General features: G+C 36.2%; 1 protein-coding gene and 1 non-coding gene across 2 annotated transcripts in view; both read left to right on the top strand.

Annotated features, from left to right (window-relative positions):
* The window catches only part of LOC145665908 (uncharacterized), a 41181-nt gene extending 20185 nt beyond the window's left edge, over positions 1 to 20996 (top strand). The window contains exon 3 of the mRNA XM_081733014.1: positions 20827 to 20996. Coding sequence (XP_081589140.1) covers positions 20827 to 20996 — 170 coding nt within the window. The remainder of the gene's footprint in view (positions 1 to 20826) is intronic.
* TRNAM-CAU (transfer RNA methionine (anticodon CAU)) lies at positions 18407 to 18479 on the top strand. The gene has a single exon. It is a non-coding gene; the product is annotated as a tRNA-Met (tRNA).
* Positions 20997 to 21212: the final 216 nt, after the last annotated feature.

Here is a 21212-nt window from a genome sequence, read left to right on the forward strand (position 1 = left end):
GTAAAACGTGCAGTACCACTAATATGAAAACGATTGAACATAAATGAACCGAACAAAAACTCAAATAGAAAATGTCATGTGGCACATCGATTGATATTATCGCGGAGGCTCCCAGGGCCACCCTTCATGGTGGCCCAGGGCGCAACCTCAAAATTGTAAATGGAAACATGGGGTGAGTGATACCTCTTTCAACATATCTTTAAAAACTAAATAGTGCTGTTGCAAAAGATTGTTCATATGGGTCACCGTTTTCAAAATGACCACCAAGACAAGGTACCTACATCAGGTAAAACGTCCAGTATCACTAATATGAAAACATCAGAACAAATATTCGAATAGGAAATCACAGAGGGTATTTATCATTCTATAGCTCGGGAATGTTGCAACAGTCGAAAAGATGATTAGAGTGAAAGTGCCATAATGGAAAGGAAGAAATCTAACTCCTAGAAAAGTATCGCTCCAACCTCACTCTGTACGTGAGTGAAGCGGGAAGGATCGGTGAAATTGCAAATGAGAGCCTTAGTTTTTGCAAATTGTATCTATGAAACAAAGTTATTTGAAATGTGTTTTTATAAGAGATAAATGTCTCTGTAATGGGATAAAGTATGTAAAATTCTTGTTAAATGGTACCTTCCATTTTGATTGCAGGCAATGGTTGATGCAAAAATGAATCAACTGAAATGCGAAACCAATTCGAACAATGCAATTTTAGAACAATGTTTACAAACGTTGGTTTTGTTCAACAGTCGTCTGCATGATATTAGTTCGCTTCTTTTCCTTCTATGTCTTCTTGCATGTGATAGAATATGAGTTTCACTGAGATGTCTACAGTTACATTCCGAATAACTTTCAACGGTAATTTCAGTTGTGATCCTTAGTAACGAAACGGTACATACTGATGCAAATATGTCCCAAAAATCTTGCACGCATTGCATTAAATTATCAGGGGCGGGCAAAATGTTGTTAAACTTGAATTTCACCTTATTTTTTATTCACCTTATTTCACTTTATTTTCATTCACCTTATTTCACTTTATTTTTATTCATTATAGTACCAGTCATTTGTACACACAAGTGTTTCAGACAAACCAAATCTATTGCAAATAAAAGTGAGGTTCTCATTTGAGATTTTACCATTCATTCCCGCTTCACCCACTTACGGACAGAGTTCGGAAAGATAATTTTCTATCATTTCCTCTTTTGCATCATGTTAATTATACTTTAATAATCTTTGTCTCCGTTGCATTATACCAGGCACGTAGCCAAGGGGTGGGTCCGGGGGGTCCGGAACCCCCCTTCGAGATCATATATGAAAAAAATTAACAAAGGATGAAATAAAAAGAAGCGAGAAAAAAAAGAATCAGCCTTAAAAGTATAAAACTACAGCAAACGTTTGGTTACTCCTTCTTATGCGGAACTTTGTGTGTAGGAAAGGAAAGGGGTTCAATCTAAAAATTTATATTATTTGAACGGACCTTTTCGAATTCCATTTAGCTTCATGCTAAATCTATGGACTACAAATGACAATCAATAAACCTGTTCTATCAGGTAGATTCTCAGATAGAACTTAAGAAATGCCAACAATCACCAGAGCCTGGCAACATAAATTCCAGTTACACTTTAAAGTAATTTTAATTTCGCGGCAACACTAATCCATTTTATAGGATGTGTTTATCGCCGAAAGAGATCTCATTGCTATCTTTGACGGCATTAATCGAAGATAAGAAAAAGAAGAAGGAAGAAGACAACAAGAACCGAGTTCGAATTACCTACGAAGACTGTATATTTTTCAATATTTTTTAAATATTATTTTACCTCAGATTTCTTTATAGTTTGTTATTAAAAGATTAATATATCCTCATTTTATTGTCCTAACAAACTAATATGGGCGTGTTGCCAGTAAAATAGTTTAGATTGATTGAGCCCCTGGTGTGTAACCACAGTATTTCAAGTCACGACCCCCCTTCCCTCATTACAAAATCCTCGATAAACGAACCAATATATGTTGCCAGTAAAATAGTTTAGAATTATCGAACCCCTGGTGTGATAACCACAGTATTTCATGTCATGGACCCCCCTATTACGAAATCCTGGCTACGTGCCTGATTATACTCGAGCCGTGGAATGATAAATACCCTCTTTGCTTTCCTATACGAGTTTTATTCTGTTCATTTATCTCCAACTATTTTCATATTAGGGATCTAGTGGTACTGGACGTTTTATCTGATACAGGCACCATGTCTTGGCAGCCATTTTGAAAACGGTGACCCATATGAAAAATCTTTTGATACAATACTGTTTAGTGTTTCAAAATTTATCCAACAACGTATCACTTGACCCATATTTCGGTTCAAAATTTCTAAGTTTCGCCCCCTTGAAAGGCAGCCGTGGATCACTGTGAGAACATCACTCGACGCGCCCCATGCCTTTCCTGTTTCACTTTCTGACTGTTCGTTTATCTCCAACTGTTTTCATATTAGTGGTACTGGACGTTTTATCAGATACAGGCACCATGTCATTGCGGCCATCTTGAATACGGTGACCAATATGAAAATCTTTTGCCACAACGCTTTTTACTTTTTAAAGATCTACGGAACAAGGTATTACTCGCCCCATGTTTCCACTTAAAATTTTAAAGTTTGGCCCTGGTACCCCATGAAGGGTGGCCCCGGGAGGCGCCGCGACAACACCATCAGGTGTGCCCCATGGCATTTCCTATTTGAATTTTTGTTCGGTTCATTTATGTTCAACCGTTTTCGAGATATCCCCTGTGGAAAGATTAAAATGGGCCATCCTGTACATATATATATATATATATATATATATATATATATATATATATATATATATATATATATATATATATAGCCGCGGACCCAGTATATGATCAAGGGAGGGGCTAAACCATGGTTTGCCGCTTTATCCAGTGTAAAGAAAGTAGGATTGAAACCCATTTTATCCAGTGTATACCTGAGCGTTAAGGGGGGCTATAGTCCCTATAGCCCTCCCCTATGATCTGCGATATATATATATATATATATATATATATATATATATATATATATATATATATATATATATATATATATATTAAAAATGCTGAAATTTTGTACCAAGATGGGAAATTCTTCTAGATTCTCTGCAATATCACTAGATGAACAATGTTGCTAAAAGCAAAATAAAGTTGTATTTTCTCAAATTGCGCTACGTAGAGTATTACATATTTCTAATTTAGTTATTTAACAAAACCACAATAGCCCATACATTATTTAGTGTAACAAAGGACAACACAGTGTCATTAACATCAACATTTTGGAAATCTCTAATAACTCAAATGGCATGGACGGTGCAATGCGCATCAACTGTATCTTAGCGTCAAATACTGTGATCATGGTATAATATATTTCGAATGAATGAGGGAACAAAGTTACAAGAAACGGAAAATTTAAATATTTCTAAATTTTCTTTACTTTACTTCGAAAACGCGCTGACATCACGTCTCATCATGCATGCAGATGCTTCCAAAAGACTTAAATGCTTATAGCGCCATTTACAACAATTGGTATTTCAAATCGTTTCAGACACCAAACACATTGGTAATGATTATTATACTGCCTAAAATGACGTATTTGTACTAAATTTTTATAATGATTATTGCTTTCCTTTGCTTCTATAACATTACAACAATAGTTTTTGATGGTTTTAATTAAAACAAATGACAGTTACACTATTTTAAGCAGCGTTGCTCACTTAAATAAATTGCTAATTATTATTCTAAATATGTGCAAATAACGTAGAACTGCAAGATATTTTAAAATTACTCGTAGTTTGTTTTATGGTGCAAGAATGCTTTCAAGAGAAGACGTTTTTCATGGTCTTTGGGCTACTTATAATGTTAATGTTTAAGTCTTCGTTCCAGCAATACATGTAAATGCAAATTGTAACTGAAATTAAATGTAACTGATACATTTTCAGTAACACTAGTTGTTCCCCCTAAGCCTTAGGCCTGGTGCACACTTTAGATTAAGACCGTGCTTAATTAAAAGTTCTAATTACACACTAATTACATTTCACTTGCTTTAGTTTGACCACCGATCACATCAAACTCGATCAATACCATATAGCTATATGCAATTATTCAAGGACTTACAGTTAGTAATACACAATGTTCACTTTTGTTTTGTTTTGTTTTAGTTTAACGTCCCACATTATGCTAGGGCGGCTAAAGAAGACGTGGAGCTAATGATTATACTGGAATCCGAACCACTTCGGTCGTTCAACTTTACCCCTACCGGAAATCGAACTTGAGACCACGCGAACCAAAATCAAGAGTGCTAGCCGCTAGACCAAATGGGGGTTCTCACATTATGTTGATTTAAATCATTCAGTCAGTGTTGCCAGATCCGAAGATTAAAAAGTAGCGTGTCTGTACTCCGAAAGAAGCGAATTCGAACTATTATAGCCCAAATATATAGAATTGAATACTGATGATGCTAATGAAATAATTTAATATGAACTGGAAAATTTGCTGGACATATTGCAAGAAGAAATTATGATCGACGGACGAAAACAATTCTAGATTGGACACCACAATACAAAAACAGCCTAGGAAACCTCCGCATACAAGAAGGTGTGATGAAATCAAGAGCCACTGAGGAGTAACCTGGAAAAGAATTGCCCAAGTTAGATAGTTGTGGACTTGGAAAGACCTTCATCCAGCAATGGATTGATAATGGTTGATTATGATGATGGTGATGATTTTATTATATCTAAACCTCGTAGGTAAACTAAACCAAGTCATAATTTCGTAATTTTACAGAAGCGAAAAACTGGTTCCTCAACTAAGACTATATATACGTATAACTTTTACTAGGTAAGGTAGGGTAAAAATGGGTCCAAAATTTAATGAAAGTCATAGAGCGAAAAAAGTATTTTTGACTATTCAATCCATCATGTTGCAGCAAAACTACGAAAATTAATACAAAAGAAAACTAGAAAGTTAAGAATCACTTGTTTTGGCGAGTGAGAAAAAAAAGATACAGATAACTTGAATTACCTATATACTTATATAATATGTATGTCCATGATTCGCAAGTAATTTTTAATCAATATAAAATTTCAACGTAATGAACGCACGATTAGTTTTCTCGAATAAAGATTGCATGCACCGTTGAGAGCTAAGGAATTAGATTAATCTATGTTATGGCACTGGATATGTGCTTACGTAATGCATTACGACCTTATGAACTTGTACAATCCGCGGCAAAAAACCTGCAACATCATAATATAAGTTTATTGTGAAACTACACCTAACAGCACAGGGAATGAACATAATGTCTAAGTGGAACGAATCACGCCAGGATAAACCTCGGCCTCCTCCCATGCACACTTATTTTAGAGCAAAAGACTTCGTGATTTCACAATAAACTTATATGCTCATGTTGCAGGTTTTTTGCCGCGGATTGTATAAGAAACAGAATGCACTTAAAATGAGACGCGAATTATACGAAACATCGGACTTTGAATCTAACCTGTTTTGTGATCCAACTCGAGACCTCACATAGCAAAGATGATTGTAGTAGCTCCCACCACAAGGTTCAGGACGTTCGTGTTATAAAGTGTCAATTAAACACGGAGATGTGAAATGGTAATAAAGCATTTCATCAATTTCAAACAAAATACGTATATTGTAGTAATAATTTACCCTATTAATAATTTACCCTATTTGTTAAGATAATGAACGTTAAATTTTGTTTTTAAAATGACAGTCAAAGCAGAATGTATTGAATAATAAATGAGAAATTGTAAAGTTTCAATTTCGGTACGATTAAATACATTCGTGCTGTTATGTGTTGCGTTATCCGTTAGGAGGCATTGAACAATTCTGAATCAAAGGAAGGAAATAAGCTACTGTATAGTACTGGAGTTAATTTAATAGAATTTAATTGTATAGGCAGTTCTGAGGCTATATGAGACAAAGTCTATTGCTGAAAGTGAAATATGGGTTATATTAGGGTTTTAGGGTGATATACCCACTGATCATTGAACCTGGAATACGCGCATGGAAAGTATTAGCACTAGCAAATTAGCTATGAAGAGGTACACCATACCATAATTCTAAGTCAAAATGAAAGGAAAAAATAAGCGGAAACGACAGACTGTACGAGAATAATACTTTCACTATTTTAATTTCACACTATTTATTTCGAGACTTTCGAGACGAGACCGAGATTTGGTACTCGAGACCGAGACCGAGATCGAGACAAGCATCTGTTGACCGAGACCGAGACGGTGATTTTTTACTCGAGACGAGACCGAGACCGAGACCGTTATTTATCAACCGAGACGAGACCGAGGCTGTACAAAGTCTCGTCTCGATACCATCCCTACTTATGATGCAAGTAATGGGGCCCTATCTGCTAGCCTGCTCCCTAAACTATCACTGTTTATTTATTTATTTATTGATATATCAGTTCAAGAGAAGGGTAAAAAGAAGGGATCAACGTACACTCACTGGACAAAAAATTAGTCACCATTGTGCAGAAGGAGAGATGAATCGTAAAGCCTGTACAGATGGCGCAGCAGTCGAGTTACGTGCACAACTGTGCACGCACTGCCTCTACGGAACCATAAGGCACCTTCAGTCAGTGAGACAAGTGTGTTGCAAGTGGACAGTGTCCGTCAAAATGGGTAAAAGTAACGATGTAACAGACTGTCAAAAAGGGGCAATAGGGATGGTATCGAGACGAGACGAGACGAGACTTTGTACAGTCTCGGTCTCGTCTCGGTTGATAAATAACGGTCTCGGTCTCGGTCTCGTCTCGAGTAAAAAATCACCGTCTAGGTCTCGGTCTCGTCTCGGTCAACAAATGCTTGTCTCGATCTCGGTCTCGGTCTCGAGTACCAAGTCTCGGTCTCGTCTCGAAAGTCTCGAAAGTCTCGAAATAAATAGTATAAAATTAAAATAGTGAAAGTATTATTCTCGAACAGTCTGTCGTTTCCCCTTATTTTTCCTTTCATTTTTGACTTATGTGTGTATTCCAGTTCAATGATCAGTGGGTATATCACCCTAAAACCCTAATAGTAACCCATATTTCACTTTCAGCAATAGACTTTGTCTCATATAGCCTCAGTACTGCCTATACAATTAAACTCTATTAAATTAACTCCAGTACTATACAGTAGTTTATTTCCTTCCTTTCAATCAGAATTGATCAATACCTCCTAACGGATAACGCAACACATACCAGCACGAATGTATTTAATCGTACCGAAATTGAAACTTTACAATTTGTCATTTATTATTCAACACATTCTGCTTTGATTGTCATTTTCAAAACAGAGTATAACGTTCATATCTTAACAAATAGGGTAAATTATTACTACAATATAGGTATTTTGTTTGAAATTGATGAAATGCTTTATCACCTTTTCACATCTCTGTGTTTAATTGACACTTTATAACACGAACGTCCTAAACCTTGTGGTGGGAGCCACTACACTCATCTTTGCTATCTATGGTCTCGGGTTGGATTAGAAAACAAGTTAGATTCAAAGTCCGATGTTTCGTATAGCTCGCGTCTCATTTTAAGTGCATTCTGTTTCTTATACAAGTTCATGAGATCGTAATGCAATACATAAGTACATATCCAGTGCTGTAACATAGATTAATCTAATTCCTTAGCTCTCAGCGGTGCATGCAATCTTTATTCGAGAAAATTAATCCTGTGTTCATTACGTTGAAATTTTATATTGATTGAAAATTACTTGCGAAACATGGACATACATATTATATAAGTATATAGGTAATTCGAGTTATCTGTATCTATTTTTTCTCACTCGCCAAAACAAGTGATTCTCAACTTTCTAGTTTTATTTTGTATTAATTTTCGTAGTTTTGCTGCAACATGAAGGATTGAATAGTCAAAAAGACATTTTCGCTCTACGACTTTCATTAAATTTTGGATCCATTTTTACCCTACCTTATGTAGTTTATATATATATATATATATATATATATATATATATATATATATATATATATATATATATATATATATATGAACTTTAGAGGTAGACTATGCTAAGTCACTTTTGGGCCGAAATTGAGTTAAGAATGCTTTCTTTAATAGACTATGTTCTTTCTAGTGGTGTAATAAGGTAACTTTGTAAGCATCCTACAACTTTGTAACTACTTAGTAAGTTTGAAAAACAGTACTATAGATCTCAGTTGAGGAACCGGTTTTTCGCTTCTGTAAAATCACGAAATTATGACTTGATTTAGTTTACCCTTGAGGTCCAGATATAATAAAATCATCACCATCATCATAATCAACCATTATCAATCCACTGCTGGATGAAGGTCTTTCCAAGTCTTCTTCACAACTATCTAACTCTGGCAATTCTTTTCCAGGTTACTCCTCAGTGGTTCTTGATTTCGTCAAACCTTCTTGTATGCGGAGGTTTCCTAGGCTCTCTTTGTCTCGTGGTATCCAGTCTAAAATTGTTTTCGTCCGTCCATCATAATTTCTTCTTGCAATACGTCCAGCACATTTTCCAGCTCATATTAAATTATGTCATTAGCACCATCAGTATTCATTTCTACATATTTGGGCTACAAATAGTTCGAATTCGCTACTTTCGGAATACAGACACGCTACTTTTTAATCCTCGGATCTGGAAACATGACTGAATGATTTAAATCAACACAATGTGAGGACCCCCATTTGGTCTAGCGGATAGCACGCTTGATTTCGGTTCGCATGGTCCCGAGTTCAATTTCCGGTAGGGGTAATGTTGAACGACCGAAATGGTTCAGATTCCACTATAATCATTAGCTCCACGTCTCCTTTAGCCGCCCTAGCATAACTTTGGGACATCAAGTGAAACAAAACAAAACAAAACAAAAATGAATACTGTGTATTACTAACTGTAAGTCCTTGAATAATTACATATAGCTATATGGTATGGATCGAGTTTGAGGTGATCGGTGGTCCAACTAAAGCAAGTGAAGTGTAATTAGGGTGTCATTATAACTTTTAATTAAGCAGGTCTTAACCTAAAGTGTACACCAGGCCTAAGGCTTAGGGGGAACAACTAGTGTTACTGAAAATGTATCAGTTACATTTAATTTCAGTTACAATTTGCATTTACATGTATTTCTGGAACGAAGACTTAAACATTAACATTATAAGTAGCCCAAAGACTATGAAAAACGTCGTCTCTTGAAATCATTCTTGCACCATAAAACAAATTACGAGTAATTTAAAAATATTTTGCAGTTTATCTACGTTATTTGCACATATTTAGAATAATATTTAGCAATTTATTTAAGTGGGCAACACTGCTTAAAATAGTGTAACTGCGACTTGTAATTAAAACCACCAAAAACTATTGTTGTAATGTTATAGAAGCAAAGGAAAGCAATAATCATTATAAAAATTTAATACAAATACGTCATTTTAAGCAATATGACCACCACTACCAATGTGTTTGGTATCTCTAAAACGATTTGAAATAACAATTGTTGTAAATGGCGTTATAAGAATTTAAGTCTTTGGGAAGCATCTACATGATGATACCATACCATGAGACTCCATACCATTTGAGTTATTAGAGATCTCCAAAATGTTGATGTTAGTGATACTGTATTGTCCTTTGTTATACTAAATAATGTATGGGCTATTGTGGTTTTTGTATTTTGCTTTAGCAACATTGCTTGTTTATCTAGTCCCCGCCAAGTGAACTTTTGTGGTGGACAAACACCGTGTGCGTGGGTTTTCTCGGGGTTCTCCCGTTTCCTCCCACTTTCTTCATTCCACCATTTCATTCATTACTCATCATCACCGTCTCCTTTAGCCTACCCGGCATAATCGTGGGACGTAAAACTCAAAGATTTCATTTCATTTTCATTTTTGTTTATCTAGTGGTTTTGCAATCTAGAAGAATTTTCCGACTTGGTACAAAATTTCAGCATTTTTAGTATACATATATATATCGCAGATCATGGGGGAAGGCTATAGGGACTATAGCCCCACTTAACGCTTAGGTATACACTGGATAAAATGGGCTTCAATCCTACTTTCTTTACACTTGATAAAGCAGTAAACCATGGTTTATTTATTTATTTATTTATTTATTTAGAAAACAACACAACAGGCTTAATGCCTAATTATAGTGTCGTATAATACATACATATACATATATACTTTTACCCGTACAATAAATCAATGCACTTCGAGTGTCAGGTACTCGGTAATAATCTTGTTTCTAAATACATATTCTGACATACTGAATATATCTAATACATCAGTTTTATGACTTAATTCATTGTAGGAGTCACACATTCTCCACAGCGGAGATTTACTGAGAATATTTGTTCGTGCCCTTTCACAGAAGCCCCTCCCTTGATCATATACTGGATCCGTGGCTGTATATATATATATATATATATATATATATATATATATATATATATATATATAGAGAGAGAGAGAGAGAGAGAGAGAGAGAGAGAGAGAATGAGAGGGGGGGGGGATGGCCCATTTTAATCTTTCCATGAAGATATCTCGAAAACGATTGAACATAAATGAACCGAACAAAAACTCAAATAAGAAATACCATGGGGCACACCGAACGGTTTTGTCGCGGTGCCTCCCGGGCCCGCCTTTCATGGGGTCCCAGAACCAAACTTTAAAATTTTAAATGAAAACATGGGGCGAGTAACACCTCGTTCCATAGATCTTTAAAAAGTAAAAAGCGTTGTGGCAAAAGAATTTTCATATCGGTAACCATATTCAAGATGGCCGCCAAGACGTGGTGCCTGTATCTGATAAAACGTCCAGTACCACTAATATGAAAGCAGTTGGAGATAAACGAACAGTCAAAAAGTGAAACAGGAAGGGCATGGGGCGCGTCTAGTAATGTTCTCGCAGTGCTCCTAGGGCTACCTTTCAAGGTGGCCAAACTTAGAAATTTGAAACCGAAATATGGGTCAAGTGATACGTGTTTGGATAAATCTTGAAACACTAAACACTGTTGTGGCAAAAGATTTTTCATATGGGTCACCATTTTCAAAATGGCAGCCAAGACATGGTGCCTGTATCTGATAAAACGTCCAGTAGTACTAGACCCCTAATATGAAAATAGTTGGAGATAAACGAACAGAATAAAACTCGTATAGGAAAGCACAGAGGGTATTTATCATTCCACTGCTCAAGTTAAATGCAACGGAGAAAAAGATTATTAAAGTATAATTGATATGATGTAAAAGAGGAAATGATAGAAAATTATCTTTCCGAACTCTGTCCGTAAGTAGGTGAAGCGGGAATGAATGGTAAAATCTCAAATGAGAACCTCACTTTTATTTGCAATAGATATGGTTTGTCTGAAACACTTGTGTGTACAAATGACTGGTACTATAATGAATAAAAATAAAGTGAAATTCAAGTTCAACAACATTTTGCCCGCCCTTGATAATTTAACGCAATGCGTGCAAGATTTTTGGGGCATATCTGCATCAGTATGTACCGTTTCGTTACTAAGGATCACAGCTGAAATTACCAAAGGATCACAGCTGAAATTACCAAGTTATTCGGAATGTAACTGTGGACAACATCTCAGTGAAACTCATATTCTATCACTTGCAAGAAGACATAAAAGGAAAAGAAGCGAACCAATATCATGAAGACGACTGTTGAACAAAACCAACGTTTTAAATATTGTTCTAAAATTGCATTGTTCGACAATTTTGTTTCGCATTTCAGTTGATTCATTTTTGCATTAAATCATTGCCTGCAATCAAAATGGAAGGTACCATTTAACAAGAATTTTACATACTTTATCCCTTTACAGAGACATTTATCTCTTATAAAAACATATTTCAAATAACTTTGTTTCGTAGATACAATTTGCAAAAACTAAGGCTCTCATCTGCAATTCCACCGATCCTTTCCGTTTCACTCACTTACGGAGGTTGGAGCAATAATTTTCTAGAAGTTAGATTTCTTCCTTTCCATTATGGTACTTTCACTCTAATCATCTTTTTGACTGTTGCAACATTCCCGAGATATAGAATGATAAATACTTTCTGTGATTTTCTATTCGAATATTTGTTCTGGTGTTTTCATATTAGTGATACTGGACGTTTTATCTGATGCAAGTACCATGTCTTGGTGGTCGTTTTGAAAACGGTGATCCATATGAACATCTTTTGCAATAGCACTCTTTAGTTTTTAAAGATATGTCGGACGAGGTATCATTCACCCTATGTTTCCATTTACAATTTTGAAGTTGCGCCCTGGGCCCCCATGAAGGGTGGCTGGCCCTGGGAGCCTCTGCGACAATATCAATCGATGTGCCACATGACATTTTCTATTTGAGTTGTTGCTCCGTTCCTTTATGTTCAACCGTTTTCATATTAGTGGTACTGCACGTTTTACTGTATCTGGTAGAGGCAACATGTCTTGGCGGCCATTTTGAATACAGTGCCCGATATGAAAGATCTTTTGCCAGAACGCTTTTTAGTTTTTAAAGATGTATCGAACGAGGTACCACGAGTGCTTCCATTTAAAATTAAAGTTGGGCCCTGGGAACCCATGCAGGGCGGTCCTGGGTGGCACCGCGACCATATATATATATATATATATATATATATGGAGAGATAGAGAGAAAAAGAATTATATTTGCATCAGCAGTGGATTTTGTTTAGGGAGAGGCTTGAGGAACGAGTAAGAAACATTTGCGTTGTACGTGCAATGCAAAAAATGATCACAAATTTATTTTGGGAGGGGTTTGAGCCTGATAACCACCCCCTAAATACGCCACTGTACATCAGTCAACCGTTCTCATATTACCTAACACAACAACGAAACAAATTTTGAATGAAGGCAATTTTAGTATACATCAATATCAATATTCGAGACGAGACCGAGACTTTCGAGACTGACCTAAGTCTCGTCTCGGTCTCGTCTCGATTTATAGAGGTCTGTCTCGATCTCGTCTCGGTATTTAAAAGTCCGTCTCGGTCTCGGTCTCGTCTCGGTATATAAAAGTCCGTCTCGGTCTCGGTCTCGGTACCATCCCTACAGGGGCAATCGTGTTTGGAAGTGCCCATGGCCATACGGTGAGGGAAGTTGCTGGATTTGTTGGTGTTTCGCAGCGAACTGTTCAACGCGTGTACAAGCAGTGGTTCATACACGTGGCCACGAAACACGGCGTTAGAATTGTGGTCGGAAGAAGATCATGACTGAAACGGACCGAAGACGCGTTTCTCGGCTTGTGAATGAAAATCGGTTCCAAACCCGACAGGAATTGCTGCAGACAGTGAATGCAGGTCCATCCCAACCTGTTAGCGAAAGAACATTACGACGGGAACCGCATGCATTGAACATTTGGAGTCGGCACCTCCCAAGGGGCCATTGCTCACACAGGCACATAAAGCTGCGCATCTTCAATGGGCCAGAAATCACCACACGTGGACAGTAGCTGACTGGCGGAAGGTAATGTGGTCTTACGAATCACGTTTTTGCTTGTATTCCAATGACGCACGTCGTCGAGTGCACCGAAAGCCACATGAAGCATTTCATCCTGAATGTGTGCAAGGACATGTTCAAGCCGGAGGTGGGTCTGTGATGTTTTGGGGGTGTTTTCCTTATCATGATTTGGGCCCAATGAACCAGCATGTGTATTTGAACATTCTGGATGAGTAAGTGTTGCCTTTCAGTCAACATCTTCATGATGAGTATGCTGTGGAGACTCCTATTTTTTAAGACGACAACAGCAAAGTTCATAGGGCTGGAACAATTTGTGCGTGGTATGATGAACACTCCCGAACCCTCTTCCATCTAGATTGGCCTGCAAAGTCACCAGACTTGAACCCCATCGAGAATCTGTGGAACATGTTGGAACAGCAGGTAAAACGCCGAAATCGGCATCCACGCAGTTTGGCGTATTTGCGCGATCAAATCCTGAACGGGTGGCTTCAACTGGATGTGACATACCTGCAAAACCTTGTGGACTCGCTTCCAAACCGAATCCAGGCGGTTATCAAAGCCAGAGGTGGTGTTACACGCTATTAATTACTGCTGTTCACGAATTCTTGAGGGGTGACTAATTTTTTGTCCGGTGAGTATATATAATGCTTTATTCGGATACTAGCATTCTGTTCCTAATTAAAAGCTCTTTGTTGCAGACGCTCTAGTCGCTGATTCACTTGTTTTCCTTCTGTCTTCATTCTTTTGTCCTTTACAAGTCGAATTTTCAGCGAGCGAAACCCTTTTGCTTAGCTGGTTTCCCCATTTCTGCTCTTGTTTTTATATATATATATATATATATATATATATATATATATATATATATATATATATATATATATATATATATATATATATATATATATATATATATATATATATATATATATATATGAATTTACATTTCAGCCCACAAATTTAGAGTGAAGAAAAAGTTCAATAAGAAAACAAGTGTTCAAATAATCAAAATACTTCAGCATTATATTTAATTCAACTCCTGATTGTTCTCTTTATGGAACACTTGTCTCAAATCATTCGATTTGTTGACATACAACGTGATTCTGTTCAAGTTCGGGAAGCATTTATTGATTTCATCTCTGTCGAAGGAAAGACTGCTGAGAGTATTTCTGATGAAATACTGAAGAAACTTCAATGTGATAGGCTTGGTATTAAGATTCCAGAGGCCAGTCTTGTAATAATCTGGCTACAATGGCCGGGCAATATTCTGGAGTTCAAACTTTCATACGGAATATAAGTCCTTTGGCCATTTTCGTTCCTTGTAATAATAATTCATTGAACCTTGTGCTTACATGCTGCGCACGTTAACGTTCTGGCGGTGACTTTGAAGGAAGCAATGGAACGTTTGTTGGTATTCTTCTCTAGATCTACTCACCGATGGAATGTGGTGCAAAATCACGTAAAGATTGGTCTGAAACGTGAAAATGACACTAGATGGAGATCAAAAGCAGAAGCTTTAAAGGCACTTTCTAGTCAATTGGATGAAGTAATTGATCCGTTGAAAGATCTGCGTAACACTTCGATTGAAACGCTTGATACGACAGGAGATGCTGGTCTTCTTCTTGCAAGCATCCAGTCATTTAACTTCATCACTTTACTATATTTCTGGTCTGCAAATCTCTCATATATTGATCGGATCCAAAAATGCCTTCAATCTCAGGATATGAGTTTCAATCAAACTCTTATTCAGTTACAGAGCCTGGTTAAGACCATTAATATCTGGAGACTTGAGCTGGACAAGGAAATCATATCCACAGCTCAAAGAAGTTGTAGAGCATGGAACATAACTGTGGGTACACACAGTAGAAGGAGATGCTTGCTTGGAGAAGCAAAGAATGAAACCTGACTGCACAGGCCGAAGTGAAGCGCTTTATCAATGAAATTCTAGATGAGATGAGACAACAAATGATCATTTTACTCAGATGCATGACCTGAACGACAGATTTGGATTCCTGTGTTCTATGGCCAACTTTGTGAAGCAGCTAGACGATAAGAGCAAGGAAAGGCTAAAAAATTGTTTCTCTGATTTGGCATTGTTCTACCCGAATGACCTGGACGGTTTATTATTTCAGGACTGTAAGGATTTGATCCGTTCACTAAGGTATGCTCAGAAAGCTAAAGAACAACTTGACTTTTCACCACAAGGTATCCTGAAATATGTATCTTCAATGGGGCTTGAAATTTCTTAAGTTTGGCAACCGCTCTTCAGATTTTGATAACACTGCCCGTATCTGTTGCATCATGTGAACGGTTTTTCATCAAAATGAAATTGATAAAATCATTCTTGAGTTCCACAATGAGTTCCAAAGATTCACGAATCTGGCAATTCTTTCTATATAAAATGAAATAGCATCCACTGGATTCTGATAATATAGTTGAGACTTTCGCTGCTACCAAAGCAAGGAAGGTATCATTCTGAATGTTGGTGGAACACAGATTAATATGGTAGTGGAACCACTGTTGAAAGTAGTTTCATGTTTCAAGTAAAGGCAATAAAAATACAAAAGTACCAAAAGAAAATGAAATATTTGTTTTACGTCCCACGGTTATGCCGGTTAGGCTAAAGGGGACGGTAATGATAAGAAATTAATGAAAAGGTGGAATGAAGAAAGCGGGAGGAAACGGGAGAACCCCTAGAAAACCCACGAGCATGGTGTTTGTCCACCATAAAGCACACGGCGCGAGCTGGGAATGAACCAGGGACCCCAAGCATCGAAGATGAATGCTCTACAACTCAGCCATTGTGCCCCCAAAAGTACCAAAAGACTAGAGTAAAAACCTGTCAAGATTTGTTAATTGACTGGTGATAGGTGGTAATGATAGGTAGGATGGTATAACCCGTAGTAGAATTCTGTGCTCACATATTTAATCTATAATATCCCCAATTCTTCAATATATTCAGGATTTTTTGTTATAATATATTCTAATACTAAGTATGTTAGTAAATGATAATGGAACTAGTCATAAGTGACGGAATATAAACATAACTGAATTAGTAAATACAAAATAATATAATCATAAAACAAGTGTGAAATCTGGAAACAATAGTAAAAAAGACAAGCAGGAGAGAAATATTCTAGTGCTTAACTATTCATTGATATTTCGGTAAAAGCAGTGGGACTAAATAGATCGTACATTATCATTGGAGAGAAACCAAAGGTTAAAGTGAATAGGGCTAATTTTAGGAAGAAAAATGTAATCAAATAAAATCCATCTAACGTAAATTCAGACAGGTCAGAAACTATGAATAAACTTAACCATATGAGAAATTGCGCAGGAGAAACACCGAAGGCGAGAACCGAACAAAAATATTCTAGAAATCATAGAGCTTACATTTAAAAATCGCATCGGTTATATTATTATTTGCAATTTTTGCAATATCAGTTCATTGTTACGTTTTGTACGTAAATTTGTCTCTAACTGTATTATCAGGAGCATTACTTCCACTATTCCATCTAATTACAGTACGCGTTGATACTACAATAGTATAGGTGTAGGATAAATTCTCGATTCTTGGTTGTTACGTTTTGTTTGTTCTTAAGGGGGCAGACTACTAAATATTTTTCAAAAGCTAAAAATTTTTGCCAGTTTTTCGTAAGTGAAAAGTGATAATGAAATATAACTTACCACAGTAATTAATGTTAATCTACACCCGAAAATCGGAAGAATTTTCAGTGTTGCCATGCATAGAAATTACAGTGTGACCAGAATTTGAATTACCCAAAAATCTAGGTTATGGCAGTGACTAGAAAGATGAGCTCAACGGTAATTGACGACTTATCATGTTGTGTGTGTTCCTTGTTAATTACTTTTTAAATAATATTTGTATTTTAATTCTACTGTTTATTAAAAATTATTTATTTTGTACTCTTTATTACAAAATAAATACAAATATTTTTTTAAAAAGTAGTTAACAAGGAACACAGACAGCATGATAAGTCATCAATTGCCGTTGAGTTCATTTTTCTAGTCGCTGCCATAACCTAGATTTTTGGGTAATTCAAATTCTGGTCCCATTGTAATTTCTATGGATGGCAACACTGAAAATTCTTCTGATACGTATTTTCGGGTGTAGAATAACATTATCTATTACTGTGGTAAGTAACATTTCATTATCACTTTTTCACTTACGGAAAACTGGCAAAAGAAAAATTTTTAGGTTTTGAAAAATATTTAGTAGTCTGACCCCTTAAGATTGTTATTTCTGTTGTGGGTTGTAGTTTCCGTTACACTTGTATCCCTAATCCTTTTTCTATCGTGTTCTTTGTTTAAAAATGAATAAAAAAAAGAAAAAAATATGCAATGACAATCGTGGTCGACTTTATTTGTAGATACCAGCCTGAAGGCGGTTCTAAGTTTTTAAAAAATAGACAGCTATGCATTCGTTTAATATATCCCAGATTATAATGATCTAAACACACACACCAACGGGAAAGGGGGAGGAGCAAACAGAAAGAACGATTATGTAAATGAATGTCAAAAATAGAAGTGTATAACTCACGATTGTTTGAAAAGGGGCCCCAACCTACTTCATTGGCCCCGGGTCCCAATTTGCCTGACGCCGCCACTGCTGAAGTATACGATAGGTCTACAGTAAATTCATACGAACATTCTGGGTAGTAATTCATTCTTATCCATAGATTATCTCTCATCAGCTCAAAAGAAAGAAGAAACAATAAGCATGCACGAGGAATTTATTCACTGAATAACGGAACTACACATCGTCTCTAACAGATCTTACGTCATGCGTCACTTTGAACGGAAATGAAAAAAAGAAAAAGACCTTCTATATCATACTATCAGCGAGTAACTGGTCTCACTGAAGAATATAATAGTAAGCAGCGCTCTGCCTAAGAAGCCTCGGTAGCGCAGTAGGCAGCGCGTCAGTCTCATAATCTGAAGGTCGTGAGTTCGATCCTCACTCGGGGCACTCATTTTTATTTCTAACAAAATTTTAAATACAGCTGTTAAGCTTTGCACTTGAAAACCATTTAAAATGAAAAGAGACTTTGAAAGCCGACATATATCTAAAGATATTGTCCCGACCCGACATTTAGCTGAATACCGGGATATCGTTCAGTGAGGATGGTTGGAACCGAGATTAAATTTGTCATACTATCTAGTTGCATGAATTCAATATGGCTGCTAAAACATTTTTCTTATTTTAACCTACAGTTATATGACTCAAACGAATTTCACGAACTTTCTAGCTTTACGTTGCTTACATAATTACACAACCTTGAGCCTTTACGCTTCATGCGCAATACATACAAGCATTACACAATTATTAACTTTTATGCTACATATCTGTGTATTTTTTGACCATGTTTAAAATATACATTTTATACCAAAACAGTGGCGGCCCTAAAGTTTCGCAACAAGGAAGTCACATCGATTATGGCAGTACAACTGACTTTACACTAACGTACTCCCATGTCACAAAATCACTCCCTAGTTTTGGTATCTCTAGTGATATTTTACATTGAAGTCTTTCTTTTAATTCTGATATCAGATACAAGTGTTGCAAGAAAAATTTGCCATTGTATAATCATATATCCATAGGCTAGCAGAATTACCTTATATTTAGCTTAACTGATATTATATACTATTCAGCACAAAGAATTTAAATCACTCAAGAAGTGAAAAATAATTAACGTTGCCAACATTACTCAATCTATTTCTTCCATTGAATTTGATCGATCAAATGTTTTCTTCGGTTTTGGGGTCTAAAGCTTTTGGGGGGCTCAAATTCAATATGAGATATGAGGTTAAATTGTATTAAAATCTATAAAATCACCCCTAAAATTAGACTAAATTTAGGGTTATAGAAAATTCGGTATTTCGAGGACGCACCCCTACGTACGTTGCTGGTTCTATGCAATTTCCCTTTAGGCTTAGGGAAACGGATGAATTGATTAAATTGAATAGTAAAATAATTGGTGGAATGAGAATGTGTAAGGAAACGAGAAAACCCAGATAAAACCCATACATATTATATTGTCCAATACAAACTCGCGTGGTGGTGATCAAAGCAGAAACACCTCATACCAGAGATGAGCGCTTTACCACTAAGCCACGTGTCCCCCTCTCAATCGATCCCGTAAAAAATCAGTTACATATCCATTAACATAGATAGTTAAGAATGTAATTTGAAACGAATACAAAAACTAAATACCAGTGAATAATTACTAGCTTCGCTTATCGTATTTTTTTTTATTTATTTATTTTCTTCTAAAATAAAGACACGATAATATTTTCATGATGTATCTAAACAAGTATGCATTGAATTTCGATCATTTCTAAAGTAAATAAATAATTCAGTCGACCATTCATTTTCAGCACCAAGACGTAGACTGACTGTTGAACATAGACTCTGAATCACACATGTTCCTATTGAGAATCGAACTCTGGTATCCCATGCCGAAGACACGGTTGTAAACCATATACAAACAAGAAAGCTTCAAAATATTCAAGTCTACTGAGAACCGAATTCAATGATCTTGTTGACCTGTGAGTGCTGCCCATCTTAAACTTTCTTCTAATTTTACCTATAATATTTTATAATTATGTATTTGAAATTCAAGTGTAACACTTCATATTTATCTGTGGCTCTCCACATTTGCTTTCACAGTAACATCATCAATTTAAAATGTAGCTTAAGAATATTCATTCGTTCCCTAAATGCTTGCTAAATGATTCCACTTGACATAGGGTAGAGAGGGGATAATTGGAACAATTTTTCATTCCGATTTTCTTTCAACTGACAATTTTGCTTCAATTGAGAAACCAAAGGCGACATATTAAAGAGTGATCCTTCGCCTACATTCCACATTGTTTGGAGATCAATAAAAAATATTTTATTAAAGATATGTATAAGTTTCTTCGACAGTGCAGATTGTCCCATTTGTCCACATTGGCAGGTCAACTGGGACAAATTAATATTTATCTAAATAATAAGTAATTGACATTAAATTACATAGGCTACTTACACGGCATACCAGTACCAGTTTTAAGTATATGAGTGTAGAAACAAGAAATATCATATTTACGACCTATTTTTAAGAGCAATTCTTAGTGATCAAGATTGTAAAAATTACCTTTACGACTATCGGCAAAAATATTTTTAAAAAAAGGTTCAGAATGCTTGTAACTTTTATTGTAAGTAGTAATAAGTTGTAAGTAGTAGTAATAAGTAGTAAGTAGTAGTAATACCTAACCAAGTAGTAGTAAGTAGTAATAAGTATTAAGTAGTAATAACTGCCATTATGTTTACAAAGCAGAATTTAGTCCTGTTCTATTGCAAACTGGAGATATCAGACAAATCTACTGGAAAGTAACAAACTCGGAGAAGCGACCTACTGAGCTTGCCAATGGATGCGGAAGTTGTGCGAAGATATCTGCTAATGATACAAATGCTGGTTCCTCCAATGTCTCTGAAAATCGCTAAGTTCCTAGTTTGTGTCTGTAAAACTTGACATTGTACCCCTCCTGAAATGTGTCTGTTATTTTTGTCACGTAATGCCACACAGTATCCTTCTTCGTTCCGTGAACGCGCACAACAATATACGAACTAGGTTGAAGGTCAGACATGTCAGAAATATCACTAAAAGTTGCCTCTTCATATGAAAACTCTGTGTTGGATGATGTTTGCTCGTCACTCTCA

Source organism: Thermobia domestica, chromosome 12 (genome assembly GCF_964235325.1).
Source record: "Thermobia domestica chromosome 12, izTheDome1.hap1.1, whole genome shotgun sequence".
Lineage (NCBI taxonomy): Eukaryota > Metazoa > Arthropoda > Insecta > Zygentoma > Lepismatidae > Thermobia > Thermobia domestica.